This window comes from Somniosus microcephalus, chromosome 31, assembly GCF_052327205.1.
Source record: "Somniosus microcephalus isolate GS21.2 chromosome 31, FLI_Smic_1.0, whole genome shotgun sequence".
NCBI classification, from domain to species: domain Eukaryota; kingdom Metazoa; phylum Chordata; class Chondrichthyes; order Squaliformes; family Somniosidae; genus Somniosus; species Somniosus microcephalus.
This window is the reverse complement of record NC_141017.1, coordinates 36,456,092-36,484,040: the sequence shown is the minus strand read 5'-3', so window position 1 is coordinate 36,484,040 and position 27,949 is coordinate 36,456,092. Positions and strand designations below refer to the sequence as shown.

At 53.7% G+C, this 27,949-nt stretch overlaps 1 protein-coding gene across 8 annotated transcripts; it reads right to left on the bottom strand.

Moving 5' to 3' along the window:
* Window positions 1-828: 828 nt before the first annotated feature.
* LOC147097746 (deoxyribonuclease-2-alpha-like) lies at window positions 829-27,949 on the bottom strand. Of its 8 annotated transcripts, none has more exons than XM_085971810.1 (8): window positions 27,688-27,948; window positions 25,111-25,167; window positions 17,121-17,242; window positions 11,884-12,049; window positions 9,482-9,557; window positions 8,070-8,231; window positions 5,590-5,787; window positions 829-2,318 (listed from the first exon to the last, which is right to left on the bottom strand). In XM_085971810.1, the coding sequence occupies exons 2-8, from the start codon at window positions 25,156-25,158 to the stop codon at window positions 1,945-1,947; spliced, it is 1,146 nt and encodes a 381-aa protein (XP_085827936.1). In that variant the 5' UTR covers window positions 25,159-25,167; window positions 27,688-27,948; the 3' UTR covers window positions 829-1,944. The 8 variants fall into 8 exon arrangements, with proteins under 8 accessions (XP_085827936.1, XP_085827933.1, XP_085827937.1 ...); XM_085971807.1 differs by lacking the exon at window positions 27,688-27,948 and adding an exon at window positions 27,163-27,285; XM_085971811.1 differs by lacking the exon at window positions 25,111-25,167 and having other exon boundaries at window positions 27,688-27,949.

The window sequence follows — 27,949 nt, the reverse complement described above, 5'->3', positions numbered from 1 at the left end:
GAAGCTGGGATTGTTCTTCTTAGAGCAGAGAAGATGAAGGGGAGATTTAATAGAGGTGTTCAAAATTATGAGGGGGTTTTGATAGAGTAGGTAGGGAGAAACTGTTTCCACTGGCAGGAGGGGCGGTAACCAGAGGACACAGAGTGAAGGTGATTGGCAAAATAGCCAGAGGGGGAGTTGAGGAGAATTTCTTTTTACTCAGCACGTTGTGATCTGGAATGCGCTGCCTGAAAGCGCGGTGGAAGCAGATTCAATAGTAACTTTATAAAAGGGAATTGGTGGCATAGTGGTTAGCACTGTTGCCTCACAGCACCAGGGACCCGGGTTCGAATCCGGCCTCGGGCGACTGTCTGTGTGGAGTTTGCACATTCTCCCCGTGTTTGCGTGGGTTTCCTCCGGTTTCCTCCCACAGTCCAAAGATGTGCGGGTTAGGTTGATTGGCTATGATAAATTGACCCTTAGTGTTAGGGGGATTAAATATGTGGGATTACGGGGATCGGGTGGGATATGTGTCGGTGCAGGCTCGATGGGCCGAAATGGCCTCTATCTGCACTGTGAGGTTTCTGTGATTCTGTGAAATACTTGTAAAGGAGAAATGTTCAGGGCTGCGGGGAAGAGCAGGGGGGAGTGGGACTAATTGGAGAGCTCTTTCAAAGAGCTGGCACAGGCACGATGGGCTGAATGGCCTCCTTCTGTGCTGTACGACCCTATAATTTCCTTGATACGGCGTTTACACGGTTCATGGATTGACGCTTTAGTACATTTGCAATTTAATTTATAGCAAGTTAAACCAAGTAAAACCAGAACAAACATGACAGAGCAGGTCAATTCCCAGGTTAAAAGCAGGGTTTATTTATTGTTGTTACACTGCACCACACGGGTTACAATTTAGCGATGATTCAGGCGAGGACTTCCGGCGCTACCAATGAAACGACGTATTTGTGAATGGACTGTGGTCAGGAATTGGCAGTGCAGCGACCTGGAGCAGCAGTGCACTGCGGCAAGAAAACCACCGCAATCTCAGCACGCAGAGAAGCAAGGGACGACAACAGTGAGGCACTCGAGCGCCTGCTACTGATCGACTCGGAAGCTCTGTGGCGGGGCGGGGAGGGGGGGTGTGGGGCGGGGCGGGGGCGCGATGGTGGGCTGCCCTGCCCCACATTTTTGTTGGAGAAGAATACTATTTGGTAAAACCGGCCTGAGTTCGAATGACCGTAGGTGGCACGGTAACAGAGTACAACTGGGATCCACCCGGGTCCTCCCTGGAAAGACCAACATGGCGAGCAGACATGCCGCAGTGACGTGAGGCTGTGGGATCCTTTCGACACGGTCTTTGCGTTTCACTTCAAAGCCCAATATCCGGGGAAGGAGCCAGGGAAAACGAACAGAGACCGGATAGTCAAAGAAAGAAAGGACTTGCATTTCTGTAGCGCCTTTCACCGCCTCAGGACGTCCCAAAGCGCTTTACAGCCAATGAAGTTCTGTTAAAGGGTAGTCGCTGTTGTAATGTAGGAAACGCGGCAGCCAATGTGCGCACAGCATGATCCCACAAACAGCAATGACCAGACAATCTGTTTTTGTTATGTTGATTGAGGGATAAATACTGCCCAGGACACCGGGGAGAACTCCCCTGCTCTTCTTCGAAATAGTGGCCGTGGGATCTTTTATGTCCACCTGAGAGGGCAGACGGGACCGCGGTTTAACGTCTCATCTGAAAGATGGATCTCATAGAAAATCTCACGACCACTGTCCATCAGAGGCCAAATCCCGGCCAAGATTGGACATGACCTGGAGCTCGCTGGATGGGATTCCGACATGCCCCCGGTATTCGGGATGCTCTCTGGACATTAATATACGAACAAACTCGTTAAACCCAGACTCGCAAAAGCAAAAGGAAAGCTAATCGCTGCACATTTACCCCGACTCCGCCATCCAAGCCCCAGCTCAGACATTCCTTCTTTGCTCCTCACTGCAAGAACACTTGCAGAGCTCACAGGATGCAACCAGGCTGGAGAAAGAATCCCAGACGACTGGGTCATCGGTGCAGACAGTCCCGCCTCCCCTGTGCTCCTGTGCCTGGTCTCGGTTGATATCTCCGATGCAAGTCCACTTGACATCTCCGCCCGATGTTGTTACGCACCATTTCGAGTGATCCACGTGGCTGTCGAAGCTGATGTCCGCGCTGAATTTAATTCTGTTCACGTTGTACACGGCGTACTTCATGCTGCAGTTGGACGGGAGAATGTGACAAGAATTCGGCCACGTCTCTACCAACAGGTCACTCTGAAAGAAGCCCGCCACCCAGCCGGAATACAAATCTGCAATGTGCAAGAAAATGGTGATGTGGCAGCGATCAATGGGAACTCTGCCCGTTCCATCCAAAACTCAGGCCCATCAATGCAAGATAGTCAGTAATAATTCCAATAGGAAATTCAGGAGCAACGTCTTTACCCAGAGAGTGGTTAGAATGTGCAACTCGCTACCACAAAGAAAGAAAGTATTGCATTTCTATCGCGCCTTTCACAACCACCGGACGTCCCAAAGCGCTTTACAGCCAATGAAGTACTTTTTGAACTGTAGTCACTGTTGTAATGTAGGAAACGCTGCAGCCAATTTGCGCACAGCAAGCTCCCACAAACAGTAATTATGACCAGATAATCTGTTTTTTAGTGATGTTAGTTGAGGGATAAATATTGACCCCAGGATACAGGGGAGAACTCCCCTGCTCTTTTTCGAAATAGTGGCCATGGGATCTTTCATGTCCACCCGAGAGGGCAGACGTTTAACGTCTCATCTGAAAGACGGCACCTCCGACAGTGCGGCGCTCCCTCAGTACTGCCCCTCCGACAGTGCAGCGCTCCCTCAGTACTGCCCCTCCAACAGTGCGGCGCTCCCTCAGTACTGCCCCTCCGACAGTGCGGCGCTCCCTCAGTACTGCCCCTCCGACAGTGCGGCGCTCCCTCAGTACTGCCCCTCCGACAGTGCGGCGCTCCCTCAGTACTGCCCCTCCGACAGTGCGGCGCTCCCTCAGTACTGCCCCTCCGACAGTGCGGCGCTCCCTCAGTACTGCCCCTCCGACAGTGCAGCGCTCCCTCAGTACTGCCCCTCCGACAGTGCGGCGCTCCCTCAGTACTGCCCCTCCGACAGTGCGGCGCTCCCTCAGTACTGCCCCTCCGACAGTGCGGCGCTCCCTCAGTACTGCCCCTCCGACAGTGCGGCGCTCCCTCAGTACTGCCCCTCCGACAGTGCGGCGCTCCCTCAGTACTGCCCCTCCGACAGTGCGGCGCTCCCTCAGTACTGCCCCTCCGACAGTGCGGCGCTCCCTCAGTACTGCCCCTCCGACAGTGCGGCGCTCCCTCAGTACTGCCCCTCCGACAGTGCGGCGCTCCCTCAGTACTGCCCCTCCGACAGTGCGGCGCTCCCTCAGTACTGCCCCTCCGACAGTGCGGCGCTCCCTCAGCACTGCCCCTCCGACAGTGCGGCGCTCCCTCAGTACTGCCCCTCCGACAGTGCGGCGCTCCCTCAGTACTGCCCCTCCGACAGTGCGGCGCTCCCTCAGTACTGCCCCTCCGACAGTGCGGCGCTCCCTCAGTACTGCCCCTCCGACAGTGCGGCGCTCCCTCAGCACTGCCCCTCCGACAGTGCGGCGCTCCCTCAGTACTGCCCCTCCGACAGTGCGGCGCTCCCTCAGTACTGCCCCTCCGACAGTGCGGCGCTCCCTCAGCACTGCCCCTCCGACAGTGCGGCGCTCCCTCAGTACTGCCCCTCCGACAGTGCGGCGCTCCCTCAGTACTGCCCCTCCGACAGTGCGGCGCTCCCTCAGTACTGCCCCTCCGACAGTGCGGCGCTCCCTCAGCACTGCCCCTCCGACAGTGCGGCGCTCCCTCAGTACTGCCCCTCCGACAGTGCGGCGCTCCCTCAGTACTGCCCCTCCGACAGTGCGGCGCTCCCTCAGCACTGCCCCTCCGACAGTGCGGCGCTCCCTCAGCACTGCCCCTCCGACAGTGCGGCGCTCCCTCAGTACTGCCCCTCCGACAGTGCGGCGCTCCCTCAGTACTGCACTGGCAGTGTCAGCCTGGATTATTGTGCTCAAGTCTGTGAAGTGGGACTCGAACCCACGACCTTCTGACTCAGAGGTGAGGGTGCTGCTCGCTGAGCCACAGCCGACACGTGAAGGAATAGTTGAAGCGGATAGCATAGATGCATTTAAGGGGAAGCCAGATAAGTACACGAGTGAGAAAGGAATAGAAGGTTATGCTGATAGGGTTAGATGAATTAAGGTAGGAGGAGGCTCATGTGGAGCATAAACAGCAACACGGACCAGTTGGGCCGAATGGCCTGTTTCTGTGCTGCAAATTCTATGTACAGGAAACTCTTGTTTAAACAGCACCTAAATATCCGGAATTCTCTATTAACCGGCAAAATTCTCACTCCGAAAACAACACCTCAATAACCGGCAATGTTGCCGAGTCCGAGTCTCCCACGGTGGCCGAGTTAGTCAGAGGGTGTAGTTCTCCAAACTGCCGCTACTCGGCTTCTTGGCGCTGTCGGAAGTCGGAACACCTCAATAACAGGAGTCTGACTCTCCCGCGCTCCCGGGAGTCTCTTCCGATCCGCCATTTTTCTGTGTCTCTCCATCTTTATTGTGAATTACCTCCCCCATCTTGCATTATGGGATTCTGTAGGTGAGTACCCAATTACTGTATACTGCGCATTTCTTGATTTAAAAATTTTTTTTGTTTGTTAAAGATAGCCTCGGTAGATAACCCTCTCCGTCATCCGGAATTTTTAATCAACCGGCAACATCCCAGTCCTGTCGGAGCCGGATACCAAAGAGTTTCCTGTAATATTTCCTTCCATTCCCTAATGATAGGATTAGACTTAGTGTTAGGACCCCAAAAGTGTAAAGGGGGGGTCAGAATTCAAATAGCTGAAGAGTCAAAACTGCTGAAATATTCGTCACATACGTTCAGTGATGTGAAGAGGCTGGAGAAGCTGGGAGTGTTCCCCTTAGAGCGGAGAAGGTTAAAGGGAGATTTAAGAGAGGCGTTCAAGAGGTTTTGATAGAGTAGATCAGGAGAAACCGTTTCCACTGGCAGGAGGGTCGGTAACCAGAGGACACAGATTGAAGGTGATTGGCAAAAGAGCCAGAAGGGGAGAGGAGGAGAATTTTTTTTACGCAGCGAGTTGTGATCTGGAATGCGCTGCCTGAAAGGGCGGTGGGAGCAGATTCGAGTGTAACATTCAAAAGGGAAATTGGATAAATGCTTGAAAATGAAAAATTTCAGGGCTATGGGGAAAGAGCAGGAGAGTGGGACTAATTGGAGAGCTCTTTCAAAGAGCCGGCACAGGCACGATGGGCCGAATGGCCTCCTCCTGTGCTGTAAGATTGTATTCTTTAAGCATGTATCCAAATCCCTTTTGAAAGTTACTATTGAATCTGCTTCCACTTGAACGGAACGCATTTAAACTGAGGAGTGTTGAACGCGCCTGTACGCCGGAACGGTTTGGAGAGAGAGCAGAGTCGAGAGTCGGACCGAGAGAGAGAGCGAGAAGGCAGCTACCGCGCCGATGGAGAAAGCACATTACCATCTCCAAACTTCCTGTATTTTGCAAAACTGGTGAATTGTTTGCCTGCTGCCGACGAGAGGGTGACCTCCCGCTTCCAGGGAGGGTTCGTCGGGTGTTTGCCCTCCGCTGCCTCCTTCAGGCTCACAAGATCTTTGGCAAAAGCAGGTGGGACCGACTGATCGTAGACGTGAGGGTTGTTGTACAACAACTGTGTACCTGCAAAAAAAAAAAAGGGGCAACGTTCAGGGGCGGGGGGAGTTAGACGTGTCAGGAAACTTTCACAACAGAAAGTTTCATGAATAAATAAAAGAAAGTAAAGGCCAATTTGGAGAGCGAGAGATGCCCTTTTTTTGGGGGCGGTGATTTTTTTCTCTCCTGCAGGTTGGAGTTGCCCAGGTGTCAGGTACTTTCCACAGAACGTCCAGCACAGAAATAGGCCATTCGGCCCAACGGGTCTGTGCCGGTGATAATGCTCCACTGCAGCCTCCTCCCGCCCCTCTTCATCTCAGCCTATCAGCCTATCCTTCCTCCCTCATGTGTTTATCCAGCTTCCCCTTAAATGTATCTATACTATTCGCCTCAGCCACTCCCTGTGGTAGCGAGTTCCACATTCTCACCACTCTCTGGGTAAAGAGGTTTTTCCCAAAGTATTCCCCAATCCCCCTGGGCCCGGAGCATCAGCAGGCTATTCCGCCACAGGGGTCATAAGATCAGCTAGCTCCGCAGACCTCTTGGGCTAACCTGTACCCAGCCAGTGAATACTGATGGAGAGTAGGAACCCGGGCTGATTCTTTTTATCACCCCCTCCCTCTCCCACACACATCAGCATTCAGGAGAAACCTCGTTACCCAGAGAGTGGTGAGAATGTGGAACTCGCTACCACAGGCAATGGTTGAAGTGAATAGTGTAGATGCATTTAAGGGGAAGCTCGATAAACACATGAAAGAGAAAAGAATAGAGGGTTATACTGATAGAGTTAAACCTTTATAAAGTGCTGGCTAGGCCACAACTGGAGTATTGCGTCCAGTTCTGGTCACCACACTTTAGGAAGGATGTGAAGGCCCTTGAGAGGGTGCAGAGGAGATTTACCAGAATGGTTCCGGGGATGGGGGACCTCAGTTACAAGGACAGGTTGGAGAAGCTGGATTTGTTTTCATTAGAGCAAAGGAGGTTGCGGGGTGATTTGATAGAGGTGTACAAGATTATGACGGGTTTGGATAGGCTAGACGGGGAAAGGCTGTTCCCACTAGTTGATGGTACAAGGACTAGGGGACACAGATTTAAGGTTTTGGGCAAGAGATACGGGGGGGGGGGGGGGATGTGAGGGAAAACTTTTTTACGCAGCGAGTGGTGAGGACCTGGAACTCGCTGCCGACGGAAGTGGTGGAAGCGGAGACACTCGATGTTTTCAAGGGGAGACTGGATAGGCACTTGAGGGAAATAAACTTGCAGGGCTACGGGGATAGAGCGGGGGAATGGGACTGACTGGATTGCTCGACAGAGAGCCGGCACGGACTCGATGGGATGAATGGCCTCCTTCTGTGCCGTTATGACTCTATGGGGGAGAAATTCGGTGGAGCCGCAAACGGGGCGCCGGAATTACCGCTGCAATCAGAGCAGTTGCGACCGCCGGAAATTCATTTTGAACACCCCAAGAGGGACACTGGGTGAGGCTTGAGGCGCCGCCGCATCCCTCTTAGGGCGCTGAAACTGAATATCGCAGCGCAAAGTGCCGAAGCGCCACACGCTGCGGCACGGCGCGCTGCGGTACTGCAGGCCTTCCTCCACTTCTTAAGGGGGAGGGGCCTGCACCAGCGCGATGACCGATCGCGAGTGCCGGCAAAAGAGCTTGGCACCGAGGAGAAGTGCCGGGCTCTCGGGACACAGCCGGCACTGCCCGGGGGGGGGGGGGGGGGGGGGGGGGGGGGGATCAGGAGGCCGGGGACGGAGGTGCTGGCAGGCGGCCACCGAAAAAAATGGCCGCCCCGCACCTCCACCTTAATTTGCACCACTCCCGCCACAGGTAGGCCCCGTGAACCGGGCGCGATTTGCGAACGGCGCTACAGAGGCGGGCGCTACCAGATATCGCGATCGGGGCGGTAGCGGGGCGCTGCGCACACCGATGACGTCATCGGTGGCGGCGCAGCGCTACAGGCTAACGCCGCCATTAGCGCCCCAGCTAAATATCGCAGGAGGCACGGCCAGTGGCGCTAAAGCCACTGAGTGCCCTCTTTGGGCGCTAACTGGTGGCGCAGCCCACCGAATTTCTAGGCCCATGACTCTATGAGGAACGACGGGAGGAGGCTCGAGTGGAGCATAAACACCGGCACGGACTGGTTGGGCCGAATGGCCGGTTTCTGTGCCGTATGTCCGATGTAATCAGGGACCTAACCTGGGACATTCCTCGTCAGTACATTTACCAGCTGAGCCACTGCAGGAGCTTTGCACTGTTTTAAGAAGAAAAGAAACACAGAGCACTTGCTGCGCAGTCTCCTTACCAATTTGCTTGAACTGGGAGTATGGGTAGGTGACACAGAGGAACGATTGGCCATTTCTCATTCCACTGTGAGGCCACGCAAAGCTTTGGTTCGTTCTTGGTGGGAAGTGCGGAGTGCTGTGCACTAACCAGAAGCCTTGTTGCTGATCCAAAAGTACAACTCCTGGTTTTAGGAAGAAAACAAACACTGATCAATAATCCAGAGTCTGTATATTCCAACTGGCACAGCAAATAAATGTCCAAAACTGAGATAGTCGAATCTAGTGGCAGAGGCAACAGAAAGGCTTCGCATCTTGTCGGTAATGGGTTTGAATTTGGGACTCAATGGGACACTGAAGGGTGTAATCTGCAATCTATGGAATACAAAAACAACTTGTATTTACACAGCGACTTTAACATCGTAAAACGTCCCAAGGCGCTTCGCAGGAGCGATTATCAGAGACAATTTGACACCGAGCCACATAAGGAGATATTAGGGTAGACTTGGTCGAAGAGGTTGACTTTAAGGAGTGTCTTTAAGGAGGAGAGAGAGGCGGAGAGGTTTAGGGAGGGAATTCCAGAGCTTAGGGCCCAGGCAGCTGAAGGCACAGCCGCCAATGGAGGGATAAAGAAAATGGGGGAAGCTCAAGAGGCCAAAATTGGAAGAATGCAGAAATCACGGAGAAAACTCCCCTGCTCTTCTTCGAAATAGTGCTGTGGGATCTTTTACATCCACCTGAGAGAGCAGACGGGGCCTCGGTTTAACGTCTCATCCAAAAGACGGCACCTCCGACAGTGCGGCGCTCCCTCAGTACTGCCCCCCCTCAGTACTGCCCCTCCGACAGTGCCGCGCTCCCTCAGTACTGCCCCTCCAACAGTGCGGCACTCACTCAGTACTGCCCCTCCGACAGTGCAGCGCTCCCTCAGTACGGCCACTCCGACAGTGCAGCGCTCCCTCAGTACTGCCCCTCCTACAGCGCGGCACTCCCTCAGTACTGCCCCTCCGACAGTGCGGCGCTGCCTCAGTACTGCCCCTCCGACAGTGCCACGCTCCCTCAGTACTGCCCCTCCGACAGTGCAGCGCTCCTTCAGTACTGCACTGGGAGTGTCAACCTGGATTTTTGTGCCCAAGTCTCTGGAGTGGGGACTTGAACCCACAACCTTCTGACTCAGGTGAGAGCGACCCATTGAGCCACAGCTGACACCTAACACACCGGGGAAGACTTTTACAATAATCCATTAAACAATCACATTTTATCAGGCACATGTGTAGCGACACAAGACAAACAGAGGAAAGTGCGGGGGGGGAAATAGCCCTGTAACCCAGCCCATTTTAGCCATGCTTGCTGGACTATCAGAGTGTTGCCTGTGGAGAGTTTTATGGCTTGGAGCACAAGAGGAAACATCACAGCACACACAGTCTTTGCTCATCACCTTTAGTATGGCCACCGTAAGAACGAGAGTCGACACTGCTCTGGTCATTGTAGAGCACATATGCCACATCGTCACTCTAGAAAAACAAAATACAGGAATGAATCCTTCCAACCGCTTCTTACTGCCCCGAAGCAACCCGTTAACTCCAGGCATCCGTAGTCAAGAGGCTCTCCTTACTGCTAGCCAGCCCCTCTGACAATTCGGCATCAGCTTGCGTTCATCAACACCAGAGAGTATTCCCCGCCCAGCCCAGCCACACGAGAACATGATGGTCACAGTTCCCACAGTATCCCATTGTGCCCATCTGTCCAAACAGAGCGAAACCTGAGCTAATAGGGTTCAATTACAAGGACAGGTTGCACAGACTTGGCTCGTATCCCCTTGAATATTGAAGATTAAGGTGCAATCTAATCGAGGTTGTTTAAGATGATTAAAGGATTCGACAGGGTGGAGAGAAACTATTTCCTCTGGTCAGGGGAGTCCAGAATAAAGGGGGCATAACCTTAGAATTAGAGCCAGGCCGTTCAGGAGTGATGTCAGGAAGCATTTCTTCACACAAAGGGTTCGTGGAAATCTGGAACTCTCTCCCCCAAAAAGCTGTGAAGACTGGGGGGGCGGGGGGTCAATTGAAAAATTCAAAACTTAAGATTGATAGAATTTTGTTAAGGCAAGGGTATTCAGGGTTACGGAACAAAGGCAGTTAAATGGAGCTAAGATACAGATCAGTCACAAGATCTAATTGAATGGTGGAACAGGCTGGAGGGGCTGAGTGGCCTCCTCCTCTTCCCATGTTCCTCACTCACAGGTTGAGTGCAAATGCCACCGTGGAGAGTAGCAAAACTGAATTGGCTTAATACCGCCAAGGGTGGCCAAGGATGAACAACATTCTCCACCATCCAAGAACAACTAGAAAAAGAAACAATGGCTGTTGCAGACTGATGTTGTTGTACTTGTTGTTCAGCAGTTGTAAGTGGGCCCCCTGAATGGTGTTTTCCAACGGCGATTGATATGAAGCAGAGAAAGGTTAGGCCCAAGTGGGCATTCAGTGATGGAACAGGATTTGGAAATGGTTCAATGGTGAACACTGCGCTTATTAAGATGAGGGGTTACCCCTCGCAGTTCAACTGAGCCCTACAGACCCTAAACTGGCCTCAGCTTCCCTGGTCTAGTGAGGTGATGGGGGAAGGAAATAATTTAGCAGTGACCTTGTGAAGGCTGGAAAACCAGGATCCAGTCAGTGAGCCGTCCAACCGCTGGCTGAGATATCAGTGTAACTTGCTGGAGTTTAGAGTTCTCTGTTCTGCCCATGGTGGTTTGGAAGAAATCTATCCTCAGGTTTGCAAAACCAAATAAGTAATACAGAGCGTGGAGCCACAGTCCAGCAGCTCACTGCTCCCAATTCTTGGGTGGAAGTGGGGGCGGGGAGGAGGCACGAGTTCCTCAGGCACCCTGCTACCAATCAGACCAACCCGATATGCTGAAGAGGCGGTAGGTCAACCACACAAAACTCTAGGAGCCCCCCCGAGGGTTTCAGCCCCCATAAGACGGCTCCCGTGGCCCACCTCGCACAAGACACAGCCCAGCTCCCTGTCCCTCAGCTACTGTGGGATTACCGAATCATAGAATGACACAGCACAGAGGGAGGCCATTCGGCCTGTCGCACCTGTGCCAGCTCTTTGAAAGAGCTCTCCAATTAGTCCCGATCACCCCCCCCCGCTCTTTGTCCCATAGCCCTGCAAATTTTCTTTAAGAAAAAAGGTACGGCCACATAGGAAGAATTTGGATGGGAGGGGAAAGAACATCGGGGCAATTAGATCATTCATGGGGCAGCCATAGCGGGTGCGACACTACACCAGTCCGGGATATTGAAATATCCTTCAAGTATGCACCACACGGTCAAACAAGCACCTCAAAATATAATTGTATGTTTCCGCAAATCATGATGTATTCTGCCCTCTCGGGTGGACGTAAAAAAAAATCCCATGGCACTATTTCGAAGAGGAGCTGGGGAGTACTCCCCGGTGTCCTGGGGCCAATATTTATCCCTCAATCTACATCCCTAAAAACAGATTATCTGGGTCATTTATCTCATTGCTGTTTGTGGGAGCTTGCTGTGCGCAAATTGGCTGCCGCGTTTCCTACTTTACAACAGTGACCACACTTTAAAAAGTACTTCATTGGCTGTGAAGCGCTTTGGGACGTCCTGAGGCTGTGAAAGGCGCTATATAAATGCGAGTTCATTCTCAAATCCAAGGAGGTGAATGTCAGACTGCTGGTTAATATTCTCAACAGTCTCGATACCGAAAGTGACGAGGAGTATGTGATTGTTCCCTGTATGGCTGTACTCGTGACCGCCCCACCCCCCCTTACAGCTCTGTGACAGAAGCACCCACTTCAGTTACCCGAGTTTCAGCTCTTCCGTAGAGTTGCTGCAAAGTTGCTCCCACAGCTCCGTCAGTCCGATTTATTGTGTATTTCCCATTTCTCCAGCCAGCAGTCGTGGAGTCCATGTACATATACGTTAAACCACTTCCACTCACGTCTTTGGGCAACTTGTAAATAATAAACCTGAAAGCAAAGGTGGGAGGAATTAACAGCAAAAGCGGTGCGTCTGATAAGGGCAACGTTGCCCACTTAACCTGGTCTTGGGGCATCTGCAATCCACCACTCCTGGTGGGCACGAGCCCACATCACAATATCTCCCCTCTCATTCAGTAGTAATCGGCACTCTTATTCAGAAGGACAAGGTTCTGCCAGTGTTATTTGCTCCTGAATCCAGAGTGTGATGTTTAAAAAGAGTTACATTGTGCATCAGAATCGTAAGTGTGCTGTCTGGTGTCGGCCGTGGTTCAGTGGGCAGCACTCTCTCGCCTCTGAGTCAGAAGGTTGTGGGTTCAAGTCCCCACTCCGGAGACTTGAGCACAAAAATCTAGGCCGACACTGCCAGTGCAGTGCTGAGGGTTCGGAAGGGCTATTCTGAGTTACTGACAGAAGCCGAAATAGTTCTTTGCAGGGCCCCTAGAAAACATCCCTGCACCAAATTAGGAAACTAGATTTCGCCGGTGAATTAGCGGGTTAAATGATCACGTGGGTGAATGTGGTGCTGGCATTGCTCAAAGCCGCAAACCTCAATGAGGATATAGGAAGAGGGGGGGCAGCTGACACAGATCACAGGTCTAAGGAGAGCAGCAGTCGCACAGTAAGGAAACAGGAAGAGAGGTTTGATGTCTAACTTCTGCTATTTGCCTTGTGTCAATGTCACTCAGGCAGTTTGATTTTGAAACTCTTTCCCACTCGGAAAATAGTTGCATTGCTCCATCGGACCAGTGAATTTCTTCAAAAAATGGCATCTCAGTAAACATCTCACATACTGGGTATCCTTACCGAGTAACACTGCAGGGGGGCCGGGGAGGGGGGAAAGTTAGGAGAACACAGGAGTTGCTCGGTGAAAAAAGACTACACTCCATCCAGTTCGCCCTCTACCATTCTGATCGTCACGAGTTGTTGACTAATCGTGGCATTCGGTCTCTGTCACTGTGGCTCAGTGGGTCGCACTCTCACCTCTGGGTCAGAAGGTTGTGGGTTCAAGGCCCACTCCAGAGACTTGAGCACAAAAATCTACACTAACACTCCAGTGCAGTGCTGAGGGAGCGCCGCACTGTCGGAAGGGCAGTACTGAAGGAGCGCCGCACTGTCGGAGGGGCAGTACTGAGGGAACGCCGCACTGTCGGAGGGGCAGTACTGAGGGAGCGCCGCACTGTCAGAGGGGCAGTACTGAGGGAGCGCCGCACTGTCAGAGGGGCAGTACTGAGGGAGCACCGCACTGTCGGAGGGGCAGTACTGAGGGAGCGCCGCACTGTCGGAGGGGCAGTACTGAGGGAGCGCCGCACTGTCGGAGGGGCAGTACTGAGGGAGCGCCGCACTGTCGGAGGGGCAGTACTGAGGGGGAGGGGCAGTACTGAGGGGGAGGGGCAGTACTGAGGGAGTGCCGCACTGTCGGAGGTGCCATCTTTCAGATGAGACGTTAAACCGAGGTCCCGTCTGCTCTCTCAGGTGGATGTAAAAGATCCCATGGCACTATTTTGAAGAAGAGCAGGGGAGTTCTCCCTGGTGGCCTGGGCCAATATTTATCCCTTGACACTATCACTAAAACAGATTATCTGGGTCATTATCACATTGCTGTTTTTTGGGAGCTTGCTGTGCGCAAATTGGCTGCTGCGTTTCCTACATTAACTTTGGACATCTGGAGGTCATGAAATGTGTGACAGATATCCAAGTATTGATTTTTTTCCTCGTCAAAGCTGGGGAAAGTGCTTTTGCAGAGACTGAAAGACAATGTTTTGCATGCTTTTCTGCATGGGAAACCATCTAGAAACACTGACATACTTCCCACGACCCTCTGCAAGCACTGGCAGCCTCTGGGAATCTATTCTACAAATGCACACAATCTCCCGGGGACCCCCCGAATACACACGCCCCCCTCCCGGGGACCCCCCCGAATACACACGCCCCCCTCCCGGGGACCCCCCCGAATACACACGCCCCCCTCCCGGGGACCCCCCCGAATACACACGCCCCCCTCCCGGGGACCCCCCCGAATACACACGCCCCCCTCCCGGGGACCCCCCCCGAATACACACGCCCCCCTCCCGGGGACCCCCCCGAATACACACGCCCCCCCTCCCGGGGACCCCCCCGAATACACACGCCCCCCTCCCGGGGACCCCCCCCGAATACACACGCCCCCCCTCCCGGGGACCCCCCTGAATACACACGCCCCCCTCCCGGGGACCCCCCCCCGAATACACACGCCCCCCTCCCGGGGACCCCCCCCCGAATACACACGCCCCCCTCCCGGGGACCCCCCCCCGAATACACACGCCCCCCTCCCGGGGACCCCCCCCCGAATACACACGCCCCCCCCCGAATACACACGCCCCCCCCCGAATACACACGCCCCCCTCCCGGGGACCCCCCCGAATACACACGCCCCCCTCCCGGGGACCCCCCCGAATACACACGCCCCCCTCCCGGGGACCCCCCCGAATACACACGCCCCCCTCCCGGGGACCCCCCCGAATACACACGCCCCCCTCCCGGGGACCCCCCCGAATACACACGCCCCCCTCCCGGGGACCCCCCCGAATACACACGCCCCCCTCCCGGGGACCCCCCCGAATACACACGCCCCCCTCCCGGGGACCCCCCCGAATACACACGCCCCCCTCCCGGGGACCCCCCCGAATACACACGCCCCCCTCCCGGGGACCCCCCCGAATACACACGCCCCCCTCCCGGGGACCCCCCCGAATACACACGCCCCCCTCCCGGGGACCCCCCCGAATACACACGCCCCCCTCCCGGGGACCCCCCCGAATACACACGCCCCCCTCCCGGGGACCCCCCCGAATACACACGCCCCCCTCCCGGGGACCCCCCCGAATACACACGCCCCCCTCCCGGGGACCCCCCCGAATACACACGCCCCCCTCCCGGGGACCCCCCCGAATACACACGCCCCCCTCCCGGGGACCCCCCCGAATACACACGCCCCCCTCCCGGGGACCCCCCCGAATACACACGCCCCCCTCCCGGGGACCCCCCCGAATACACACGCCCCCCTCCCGGGGACCCCCCCGAATACACACGCCCCCCTCCCGGGGACCCCCCCTCCCGGGGAACCCCCCCGAATACACACGCCCCCCTCCCGGGGACCCCCCCGAATACACACGCCCCCCTCCCGGGGACCCCCCCGAATACACACGCCCCCCTCCCGGGGACCCCCCCCGAATACACACGCCCCCCTCCCGGGGACCCCCCCGAATACACACGCCCCCCTCCCGGGGACCCCCCCGAATACACACGCCCCCCTCCCGGGGACCCCCCCGAATACACACGCCCCCCTCCCGGGGACCCCCCCGAATACACACGCCCCCCTCCCGGGGACCCCCCGAATACACACGCCCCCCTCCCGGGGACCCCCCGAATACACACGCCCCCCTCCCGGGGACCCCCCGAATACACACGCCCCCCTCCCGGGGACCCCCCGAATACACACGCCCCCCTCCCGGGGACCCCCCCGAATACACACGCCCCCCTCCCGGGGACCCCCCCGAATACACACGCCCCCCTCCCGGGGACCCCCCGAATACACCCGCCCCCCTCCCGGGGACCCCCCGAATACACCCGCCCCCTCCCGGGGACCCCCCGAATACACACGCCCCCCTCCCGGGGACCCCCCGAATACACACGCCCCCCTCCCGGGGACCCCCCGAATACACACGCCCCCCTCCCGGGGACCCCCCGAATACACACGCACCCCTCCCGGGGACCCCCCGAATACACACGCACCCCTCCCGGGGACCCCCCGAATACACACGCACCCCTCCCGGGGACCCCCCGAATACACACGCACCCCTCCCGGGGACCCCCCGAATACACACGCACCCTCCCGGGGACCCCCCGAATACACACGCACCCTCCCGGGGACCCCCCCGAATACACACGCACCCTCCCGGGGACCCCCTGAATATATCAGCACTCTGGGTATCCCCCTGCAAATGCCTACATTCCGAGGGAACCCCCCCCAAAACAGCTGACCAAAAAAAACTGCTCTCATTATATAAAATATATGTTTATTTAATTATTAGTATATGGAAACAACAGCCCGGCAAATCAACAAACACCAAATATTACTAAACTCTGGCAAGACTGGAAAATGACCACAAGCCCCACCAGCGTGCTTGGAGCAAGAGTGATTCACTGCAACCAGGAGAGCTTTGGGACACGTGGAGTGCACAAGCCAAAATGCAAATTCTGCCTTTTCCTTTACATAGAAACATAGAAGATAGGAGCAGGAGTCGGCCATTCGGCCCCTCGAGCCTGCTCCGCCATTCAATGATCATCCAAATTCAGTACCCTGTCCCTGTTTTCTCCCCATATCCCTTGATCCCCTTAGCCTTAAGAAATATATCTAACTCCGTCTTGAATATATTTAATGAATTGTCCTCAACTGTCTTCTGTGGTAGAGAATTCCACAGGTTCACCACTCTCTGGGTGAAGAAATTCCTCCTCATCTCTGTCCTAAATGGCTTACCCCTTATCCTTAGACTGTGACCCCTGGTTCTGGACTCCCCCGCCATCGGGAACATCCTTCCTGCATCTAGTCTGTCCAGTCCTGTTAGAATTTTATAAGTTTCAATGAGATCCCCTCTCATTCTTCTAAACTCTCGTGAATATAAGCCTAATCGACCCAATCTCTCTTCATACGTCATTCCTGCCATCCCAGGTTAATTTGAAACTGTTGTGCAACACTTACAAATACATTTGGCTTCATCTCTTCCGCCAACTGAGCAGCCGGCTCCTTCCACTGTGGTGAGTAATGGAGGTTCCATTCCATATCTCATTCTTGGTTGGCAAGGGCACGCAGGGTTACGGTACCCAAGCGGGTAGTTGGAGTTAAGATCAACCTTGATCTAATTGAATTTGGTAGAACAGGCTGGAGGGGCTGAATGGCCTCCTTCTGTTCCTATGTGCCTTGCTGATCAGAAGCTGGTCACTTCTTATATTTCCCTGATGGTTCCAGCTCAGTCTTTAGTTGAAGAGGTTACAGATGTGGAAAGTGAAGGAGCCAACTTACCAATCAACAGGCTGCCCATCATCGTCGTAGCAGGAGATGTCAGAGGTCACGGAAGACACAAGACAGGCAACAATCAGAGAAGCGAGCGTGCGCCAACAATTGGAGTTGATCATCTGCAAAAACTTTGGGAACATTGAAGATTAACAAGTTGAAAGCATCCTCTTCCAGTCACCAATCTCATCCTCGTTTTCAAATCCTTTCATAGCCGCCCCACTCTCTGTAACCTCCTACAACCCTCCGAGATCTCTGCGCTCCTCCAATTCTGGCCTCTTGAGCCTCCCCGATTTCCATCACTCCACCATTGGCGGCCGTGCCTTCTGTTGCCGAGGCCCTAAGCTCTGGAATTCCCTCCCTAAACCTCTCCGCCTCTCTACCTCTCTCTCCTCCTTTAAGACGCTCCTTAAAACCGACCTCATTGACCAAGCTTTTGATCACCTGTCCTAATATCTCCTTGTGTGGTTCAGTGCCAAGTTTTGTTTGACAACATAAGAACATAACATAAGAACATAAGAAATAGGAGCAGGAGTAGGCCAATCGGCCCCTCGAGCCTGCTCCGCCATTCAATAAGATCATGGCTGATCTGATCCTAACCGCCAATCTACTATCACAACGCTTCTGTGAAGCGCCTTGGGACGTTTTACTACGTTAAATGCACTATTGATGCGCTATCAATTACTCATAAAAGACGGAGAGTTAGGAGAGTAACTAAAAGGCTTTTATTAACAAAGAACAGAGCATGCCTCTCGTGGTTGACTGGTTTCCAAGAAGGCAGGGGGCTGCAGAGCAATCACCTTTATACCTGGGCGTGTGGGTGGAGCCAGGGGCGGAGTCAGCTGAGGCATGCATAGATACAACAGTGTGCAACAACAACAACGGTGAGCAACAATTACAGTGGTTTACCACATTCACTCCTTGTTTAAATTTGAGTCCGGTGGGGTGAAGTGTACTAAAGGTTCGTGTAAGTAAGTCTATCAGGTGGCCTTGTATGCCGTCCTGATCGTCGTGGTGGCGGCGGTGATGGTGCAGCATCCAACATTGAATCTGGCGTCTCATTGAGTGGTTGGGTGGTCAATGACTGGTCCTGGGGCTGCGGCATGCCGTCTACAGGGGTTGGGTTGTGGGTAGTGGTGGATGGCAACGGTAGTGTTTCAGGGGCACCCGAAGGTGCGAGGTCTCGTATGGAGACTGTGTCCTCCCGCCCGTCCGGGTACGCCACGTAAGCATACTGGGGGTTGGCGTGGAGGAGGCTCACCCTCTCGACCAGGGGGTCCGTTTTATGGGACCTCACGTGCTTCCGCAGTAGGACGGGTCCTAGAGACGTCAGCCATGTCGGTAGCGAGGTCCCCGATGTGGACTTCCTGGGGAAAGTGAACATTTTTTCATGGGGGGGTGGCATTGGTGACCGTACAAAGCAGTGGCCGAATGGAGTGGAGCGCCGCAGGGAGGACCTCCTGCCAGCGAGAGGTCGGAAGGCCCTTAGAATTTAAGTTTAAGAGGACGGCCTTCCAAACCGTCGCGTTCTCTCTTTCCACCTGGCCGTTCCCCCGGGGGTTGTAGCTGGTGGTTCTGCTTGTAGCAATACCTCTCGCGAGCAGGTACTGACGGAGTTCGTCGCTCATAAAGGATGAGCCCCGGTCACTATGGATATAGCTAGGGAAGCCGAACAAGGCGAAAAGGTCATTCAGACATTTAATGACCGTGGTACTGGTCATGTCTGGGCAAGGGATGGCAAATGGGAAACGGGAGTACTCATCAATTATGTTGAGGAAGTACACGTGCGGTCAGAGGAGGGGAGGGGCCCTTTAAAATCGACGCTCAGGCGCTCGAAGGGGCGAGTGGCCTTGATCAGGCTTGCTCTGTCTGGCCTATAAAAATGCGGTTTGCACTCGGCACAGATTTGGCAGTTCCTGGTCATGGTCCTGACCTCCTCGATGGAGTAGGGCAGGTTACGGGATTTGATGAAATGGAAGAACCTGGTGACCCCCGGGTGGCAGAGGTCATTGTGGAGGGTCTGCAGTCTATCAACCTGCGCGTTGGCGCATGTACCACGTGATAGGGCATCTGGGGGCTCATTGAGTTTCCCGGGCCGGTACAAGATATCGTAATTGTAGGTGGAGAGTTCAATTCTCCACCTCAAGATCTTGTCGTTCTTGATTTTGCCTCTCTGCTTATTACTAAACATAAAAGCCACTGAACGCTGGTCAGTGAGCAGGGTAAATCGTTTTCCAGCCAGGTAATGCCTCCAATGTCGCACCGCTTCCACAATGGCCTGGGCCTCCTTTTCGACAGAGGAGTGTCGAATCTCGGGGCCCTGGAGGGTCCTTGAGAAAAAGGCCACGGGTCTCCCCGCCTGGTTAAGGGTTGCAGCTAGGGCGAAGTCGGATGCGTCGCTCTCCACTTGGAAAGGGATGGACTCATCCACTGCGTGCATTGTGGCCTTCGCAATATCTCTTTTTATGAGAGTGAAGGCTGCACATGCCTCTGCTGTCAGGGGGAAGGAGGTGGACTTGATGAGGGGGTCTGGCTTTGTCCGCGTAGTTGGGCACCCACTGAGCATAGTAAGAGAAAAACCCTAGGCATTTCTTCAGTGCTTTTTGGCAGTGGGGGAGGGGGAGCTCCATAAGGGGGCGCATTCTGTCGGGGTCGGGGCCGATGACTCCGTTCTCCACTACGCAGCCAAGGATGGCGAGGCGCGTGGTGCGAAACATACATTTGTCCTTGTTGTATGTTAGATTCAGCCGCTGGGCCGTACGGAGGAATTTCTCTAGGTTAACGTCATGGTCCTGCTGGTCGTGGCCGCAGATGGTGACGTTGTCTAGATAGGGGAAGGTGGCCTGCAGCGCGTTCTGGTCAACCATTCGGTCCATCTCCCTTTGGAAGACCGAAACCCTGTTGGTGACGCCGAAGGGGACTTGGAGGAAGTGGTAGAGACGACCGTCAGCTTCAAAAGCTGTGTACTGGTGGTCCTCAGCCCTGATGGGGAGCTGGTGGTATGCCGACTTCAGATCAATCGTCGAGAACACCCGGTATTGTGCTATCTGATTGACCATGTCAGATATGCGGGGGAGTGGGTATGCATCTAACTGGGTGTAGCGATTGATCGTCTGGCTGTAGTCAATAACTAGGCGCTGTTTTTCGCCAGTCTTCACTACCGCCACTTGTGCTCGCCATAGGCTAGTGCTACCCTCAATAATCCCTTCCTTCAGGAGTCTTGCTACTTCGGATTTAATGAAGCTCCTATCCCCGGCACTGTACCGCCTGCTTTTGGTAGCGATGGGCTTACAGTCGCGGGTGAGGTTAGTGAACAAGGTGGGGGCGGGGGCGGAGTTAAGCGTGGAGAGGCTGCAAATGGTGCGCGGCGGGCGATTTAAAAGCTGCTGGCTGCAGACTGAGTGGGGGGAGGGGTCCGCCGTACGCTGTGACACTTTTAAGGTGGCACTGAAAATCCAACCCCAGTAGAATGGCAGCGCAGAGATGGGGCAGGACAAGAAGTTTAAAATTTTTGTATTCTGTGCCCCTTACTGAAAGGGTCACTACACAATAGCCACCGACGTCTGCTGAATGGGATTTGGAAGCCATAGAGATCCGATGGCGCGTTGGCAGGACCGGGAGAGTGTAACTGCGCACCGTGTCGGGGTGGATAAAGCTCTCCGTGCTCCTGCTGTCGAAAAGGCAGGTAGTGGCGCGGCCGTTTACCGTAATGTCCATCATGGACTTGGACAGTTGGTGAGGGAGAGATTGGTCCAGCGTCACGGAGGCCAGCGTATGGTCGAGCGAGTCGCTGTGGTCGTCAGACGAGGCGGTGGTTGAGTCCGGGTCACCCGCGATTGGAGTTGGAGGCGTCCAAGATGGCGGACAAAATGGCTGCGCCCATGATCCCGATCCCCACGCGGCTGGAGGTGTCCAAGATGGCGGACAAGATGGCTGCCCCCACAGTTCACACGCGGCGCTGCTGGCGTTAGCGGTTTTACCTTTGCAGGCGCTGACGTAGTGCCCTTTCTTCCCGCAGCCAGAGCAGGTAGCGTTTTTCGCCGGGCAGCGTGCTCTGGCGTGTTTTGCCTGGCCACAAAAGTAACATTTCAGGCCCTTGGACATCGCTGCAGCAGTTGGTGCCGGGGGTGGCGGTCCCATGACCCAAGGTTGTGGCATCCACGGTGCGGAGCGGTTAGGGGAGAATGCGTCCATATTCCGGTGGGCCGCGTCTAGCGAGAGCGCGAGGGACACTGCCTTCTTCAGGTCGATTTCGCCCTTCTCCAACAGTCTCTGCCGGGAGTAGTCGGACTTGAGGCCCGCAACGAAAGCATTTCGGATAAGTCCCTCCATGTGTGTCGCGGCCGATACCGCTTTACAATCGCAGGCTCGGCCGAGTATCTGTAGTGCCCGTAGGAATGCCTCCACCGATTCCCCGGACTGCTGTTTGCGGGATCTCAGGAGGTGTCTGGCATAAACCGTATTTACCGGGCGTGTGTATTGTCCTTTTAGCAGATCGATATCCACCGCGTAGGTAGTCGCGTCCTGGATGAGCGTGTAGACTTGGTGGCCCACCTTGGAGGCCAGGATTTTTAGTTTGTTTCCATCTAGTGTCACGGCTGAGGCTTCCAGGTAAGCTTCGAAGCAACGCAGCCATTGTGCGAACTTGGTAGATGAACCCGCCTCTTGAGGGTCTAGGTCCAGGCATGTTGGTCTGAGGGCATGCAGCAGCGCCTGCTGCTCAGCGTTTGGTGCCGTCATTTGCTGCAGCGCCTGCTGCTCAGCGTTTGGTGCCGACATTTTGTTTTTGTTAATAAAATTGATGCGCTATCAATTACTCATAAAAGACGGAGCGTTAGGAGAGTAACTAAAAGGCTTTTATTAACAAAGAACAGAGCATGCCTCTCGTGGTTGACTGGTTTCCAAGAAGGCAGGGGGGGGGCTGCAGAGCAGTCACCTTTATACCTGGGCGTGTGGGCGGAGCCAGGGGCGGAGCCAGCTGAGGCATGCATAGCTACAACAGTGTGCAACAACAACAACGGTGAGCAACAATAACAGTGGTTTACCACAACTATATAAATACAATTTGTTGTTATATATAGCACCGTTCCTTTATCGTTACTGGGTCAAAATCCTGGAACTCCTCCCGAACAGCACTGTGGGAGTACGGACTGCAGCGGTTCAAGGCGGCGGCTCACTACCACCTTCTCAAGGGCAACTAGAGATTGTCAATAAATGCCGGCCTTGCCAGCGATGCCCACATCCCTTGAATGGATTTTTAAAATAAATCGTGCAGTGGCGTATATCTGCAAGAGTGACAAGGATCTGATTTCCAAATATAGCGTTTAACGTGCTCTTCCTTCCCCATGCATCTTTCGGATGAGACGTTAAACCGAGGCCCTGTCTGCCCTCTCAGGTGGACGTAAAAGATCCCACGGCACTATTTCGAAGAAGAGCAGGGGGAGTTATCCCCGGTGTCCTGGGGCCAATATTTATCCCTCAATCAACATCACTAAACCACATTATCTGGTCATCATCACATTGCTGTTTGTGGGAGCTTGCTGTGCGCAAATTGGCTGCCGTGTTTCCCACAATACAACAGTGACTACACTCCAAAAAGTACTTCATTGGCTGTAAAGCGCTTTGAGACGTCCAGTAGTCGTGAAAGGCGCTATATAAATGTAAGTCTTTCTTTTCTTTCTTGCAACTGCACTGTCAAAATCAGCACTGATTGTATCACCTCCCACTCTTTACATTCAAAGCTATCTCAGCCTTCCCTTTATCTCAGGAACTGCAGCCTCTTGAAACCCAAGGTTGGCATTACCTAAACCACTGCGACTTTAATGTGCTCTCCGACTCTTTGCAGTCTTACTGGTGCCCTGTTTTATGGCTGCTCACCCCTCCAACCGGAGTGGGCCTTTGGCGTAGCGGTAGCATCCCCGCCGCTGGGCCAGAAGGCGTAGGGTTTCGAACCCCGCTCCAGACAGTCCCGGCAAGTGGAGTCGGAGCTCCGGCTCTAAATTCTGGGTTGACATCCAGCGGGATACTTGCGTCCGTGGGTGTGGGTGTGGGTGGCCCCCCCCCCCCTCGTATGGGCTGTGGGAGCCCGTAAAACCCTCCCGCCATAGGACTAACCACCCTAATGGCTGGTACGAAGATGGTTACGGTCGCGGAAGGAGCGTTAATCGCGGCCAGAAATCCTTCCACCACTTCATACAGTTCCCCAAAGGGAACAGTGTGAAGACACGTACGACGACGACCCCTCCAGCTAGGTGTGTGTTAGTGCGGTGGTTACATTACTGGACGAGTAATCTAGAGGCTTGGCTCAAAACTCCAGCGATCATGAGCTCAAATCCCACCATGGCAGTTTGACAATTTGGATTCAAGAAAAAAATAAATCTGGAAATAAAAAGCTGGACCCAGTAAAAGTGAGCTTGAAGCCGTCAGATTGTCGTGAACACCCAGCTGATTGTCTAACGTCCTCAGGCAAGGAAACCTGCCGCCCTTACCCTGTCTGGGTCTATTAAGGCTAAAGGGATCAAGCGATATGGGGAGAAGGCAGGGACAGGGTACTGAGTTTGGATGATCAGCCATGATCTCATTGAATGGCGGAGCAGGCTCAAGGGGCCGAATGGCCAACTCCTGCTCCTATCTTCTATGTTTCTATATGTGACTCCAGACCCACACCAACGGGGTTGACTATTAACTGCCCCCTGAAGTCACTCAGTTGTACCAAACTGTTACTAATGGCGCAACACCATCTTCGAGGGCAGCTCGGGACGGGGCAATAAATGCCAGCCTTGCCAGCGACGCCCATATCCCAAGAATGAATAAAGGAATAGGCTTTTCAGTTTACAAAAACAGCAGAGCCATTCCAAAAGGCTGGCATTGACATAAGGCCGGGGACCACTTCGCACCAAAAATATGGAAAGGACTTGCATTTATATAGCCTCAGGACATCCCGAAGCACTTCACAGCCACCGAAGCTCTTTCAGAAGTGTAGCCAGTGTTGTAATGTGGGAAACGCGGCCGCCAATTTGCGCACAGCAAGCTCCCACAAACATGCAATGAGATAATGACCCGATAATCTGTTTTAGTGATGTTAGTTGAGGGACAAATATTGGCTCCAGGACACAGGGGAGAACTCCCCTGCTCTTCTTCGAAATAGTGCCATGGGAGCTTCAACGTCCACCCAAGAGGACAGTACTGAGGGAGCGCCGCACTGTCGGAGGGGCAGCACTGAGGGAGCGCTGCACTGTCAGAGGGGCAGTACTGAGGGAGCGCCGCATTGTCGGAGGGGCAGTACCGAGGGAGCGCTGCACTGGCAGAGGGGCAGTACTGAGGGAGCGCCACACTGTCGGAGGGGCGGTACTGAGGGAGCGCCGCACTGTCGGAGGGGCAGTACTGAGGGAGTGCCGCACTGTCGGAGGGGCAGTACTGAGGGAGCGCCGCACTGTCGGAGAGGCAGTACTGAGGGAGTGCTGCACTGTTGGAGAGGCAGTACTGAGGGAGTGCTGCACTGTTGGAGAGGCAGTACTGAGGGAGTGCTGCACTGTCAGAGGTGCAGTCTTTCAGATGAGACGTTAAACCGAGGCTCCCTCTGCCCTCTCAGGTGGACGTAAAAGATCACATGGTCACTATTTCGAAAAAGAGCAGGGGGAGTTCTCCCTGGTGTCCTGGGCCAATATTTATCCATCAATCAACATCACTAAAACAGATGATCTGGTCATTATCACATTGCTGTTTGTGGGAGCTTGCTGTGCGCAAATTGGCTGCCGTGTTTCCAACATTACAATAGAGACTACACTTCAAAAGTACTTCATTGGCTGGAAAGCGCTTTGGGACGTCCGGAGGTGGTGAAAGGCGCTATAGAAATGCAAGTCTTTCTTTCTTTTTTCTTTCTTTCTAAGGCCCAATGCTGACTCACAAAAATAAAACACGCACAGACACGAGGTACTTCCCCAGAACCAAACCAACCGGCCTGCCCGCTCATTCTAACGTCTCAATAATCAGCACATACCTCAGTGCGGCGTCTACAGGAGCGATTGGTGACTGAATCCCACAGCATGGCTGAGCACTGCGGCACAAATTATGTAAATAAAGAGACAGTCGTGAACTTTACGCAATGTGTGCAAGTTAGCTTTTAACAGAAATAGAGTGAGAAAGAATGAGAAACTGAATAATTGGAGGGCTGGAACATAGAATAGAATCATAGAATGGTTACAGCACAGTAGGAGGCCATTCGGCCCGTCGAGCCCGTGCCAGCTCTCTGCGAGAGCACTTCAGCTAATCCCACTCCCCCACCCTTTCCCCGGAGCCCTGCAAATTTTTTTCCTTCAGGTACTTATCCAACTCCCTTTTGAAAGCAGTGATTGAATCTGCCTCCACCACCCTCTCAGGCAGCGCGTTCCAGATCCTAACCACTCGCTACGTAAACAAGTTTTTCGTCAGTTCAGAGAAGGTTTACTAGACTAATGCCTGGAATGGGCGGGTTGTCTTATGAGGAAAGGTTGGACGGGCTAGGCTTGTATCCGCTGGAGTTTAGAAGAGTAAGAGGTGACTTGATTGAAACATAGAAGATCCTGAGGGGTCTGGACAGGGTGGATGTGGAGAGGATGTTTCCTCTTGTGGGGGAATCTAGAACTAGGGTCATTGTTTAAAAATAAGGGGTCGCCCATTTAAGACAGAGATGAGGAGAAATCTTTTCTCACAGAGGGTCGTGAGTCTTTGGAACTCTCTTCCTCAGAGGGCGGTGGAAGCAGAGTCTTTGAATATTTTTAAGGCAGAGGTAGATAGATTCTTGGTAAGCAAGGGGGTGAAAGGTTATTGGGAGTAGGTGGGAATGTGGAGTAATCAGATCAGCCATGATCTTACGGAATGGCGGAGCTGGCTCGAGGGGCCGACTCCTGCTCCTAATTCGTATGTCATGTCGCCTTTGGTTCTTCTGCCATTTACCTTGAATCTGTGTCCTCTGGTTCTCGACCCTTCCGCCAATGGGAACAGTTTCTCTCTATCTACTCTGTCCAGACCCCTCATGATTTTGAACATCTCTATCAAATCTCCTCTCAACCTTCTCTGCTCCAAGGAGAACAACCCCAGCTTCTCCAGTCTATCCACGTAACTGGAGTCCCTCATTCCTGGAATCATTCTCGTAAATCTTTTCTGCACCCTCTCTAAGGCCTTCCTAAACTGCGGTGCCCAGAATTGGACACAATACTCCAGTTGTGGCCTAACCAGTGTTTTATAAAGGTTCATCATAACTTCCTTGATTTTGCTCTCTATGCCTCTAATTATGAAGCCCAGGATCCCGTATGCTTTTGAATTACAATTATAATAAAACAATCTCTACAACGAGTTCAGATTGTAAAGAGTCATAGAGTTATACAGCACAGAAAGAGGCCCTTCGGCCCATCGTGTCCGCGCCGGCCATCAAGCCCTGTCTATTCTAATCCCATTTTCCAGCATTTGGTCCGTAGCCTTGTATGCTATGGCCTTTCAAGTGCTGATCTAAATGCTTCTTGAATGTTGAGGGTTCCTGCCTCTACCACCCTTTCAGGCAGCGAGTTCCAGATTCCAACCACCCTCTGGGTGAAAAAGTTTTTCCTCAAATCCCCTCTAAACCTCCTGCCCCTTACCTTGAAACTATGCCCCCTGGTTATTGACCCCTCTACTAAGGGGAAAAGTTCCTTTCTATCTACCCTATCTATGCCCCTCATAATTTTGTACACCTCAATCAGGTCCCCCCTCAGCCTTCTCTGCTCTAAGGAAAACAACCGCAGCCTGTCCAGTCTCTCTTCATAGCTGAAGCGCTCCAGCCCAGGTAACATCCTGGTGAATCTCCTCTGCACCCTCTCCAATGCAATCACATCCCTCCCTAAACCACAAGAGCAAACTCCGCTAGCCCTCAACTGCACCCTGAACTAAGACTGAGATTTGTTTTAAAAACACACAGAGAAATCCAGCCTCTCTGCTGCAGCTGTGTTGAGTGTGTAATGAGCAACAGCCCGTTTGGCCACCCCTTCACCCTCAGTCCTTCACTTTAATCACTCAGTTTCAGTTCACATGTACTCACTGTGCTGCCTGCAGCTCGCCTTTCAGCCGAGTGCTTGCTTCCAGGGCCACCACCATCTCTGCCCCACTCCCCGCCCCTCCAGCCGCAGTTAAAGCACCTTCCTGTCGGCAGCCTGCTATCCCCTCCCATCTCACCAGCTCCCACCCCCTTTTCCCACACACTTTGCTCAGCCCACTCAGTCTCAAGTCAGAGGACAGCTTTGTTTGGAAGAGTCCATCTTAAAGTTCGGGATTACAGGGGGTGAATCAAATGAAACTTGGCAGCATTAACCAGGTCAATAAAATAAACGACAAAAGAACATAAGCATCAGGAGCATTTCTAGTTTAGGGATTTTCCCAGCTTACCCCTACTTTAAGCGACTGACTTCTTTTTAACCCACTCTCGCTCTCTTCTTGGCTCAATCTTTTTTTGAACAAAACATTTTCAGAATCCCAAGTACGGCCTCTGTGCTTGTGCTTTGTTTACAGAGGAGATCAAGTTATGAGCCATTCATTCCGAAAGCAGTCCAGATACCAGAAACTTTACCTTTTCTTCCGAGCTGCCAGCCTCGGTCGCTGCGTCTTCACAAAGTGTCAAACTTTCACAAAGAAAATCTGCAGCAGGAGAAACAGAACTGCTTCATTGGCACAACATCAACTCGCTGGGCGGCTTTTGAAATGAAAATATTGCTGATTGATTGCGACAATGAGGGTCTAAACAAGTTTCACTTCTCGCTTTAAAAAAACTCAATTTGTCACATGCTGATACCCAAGCTGCTGATTAAAGAAGAACTGGCGTTTCTAAAGCA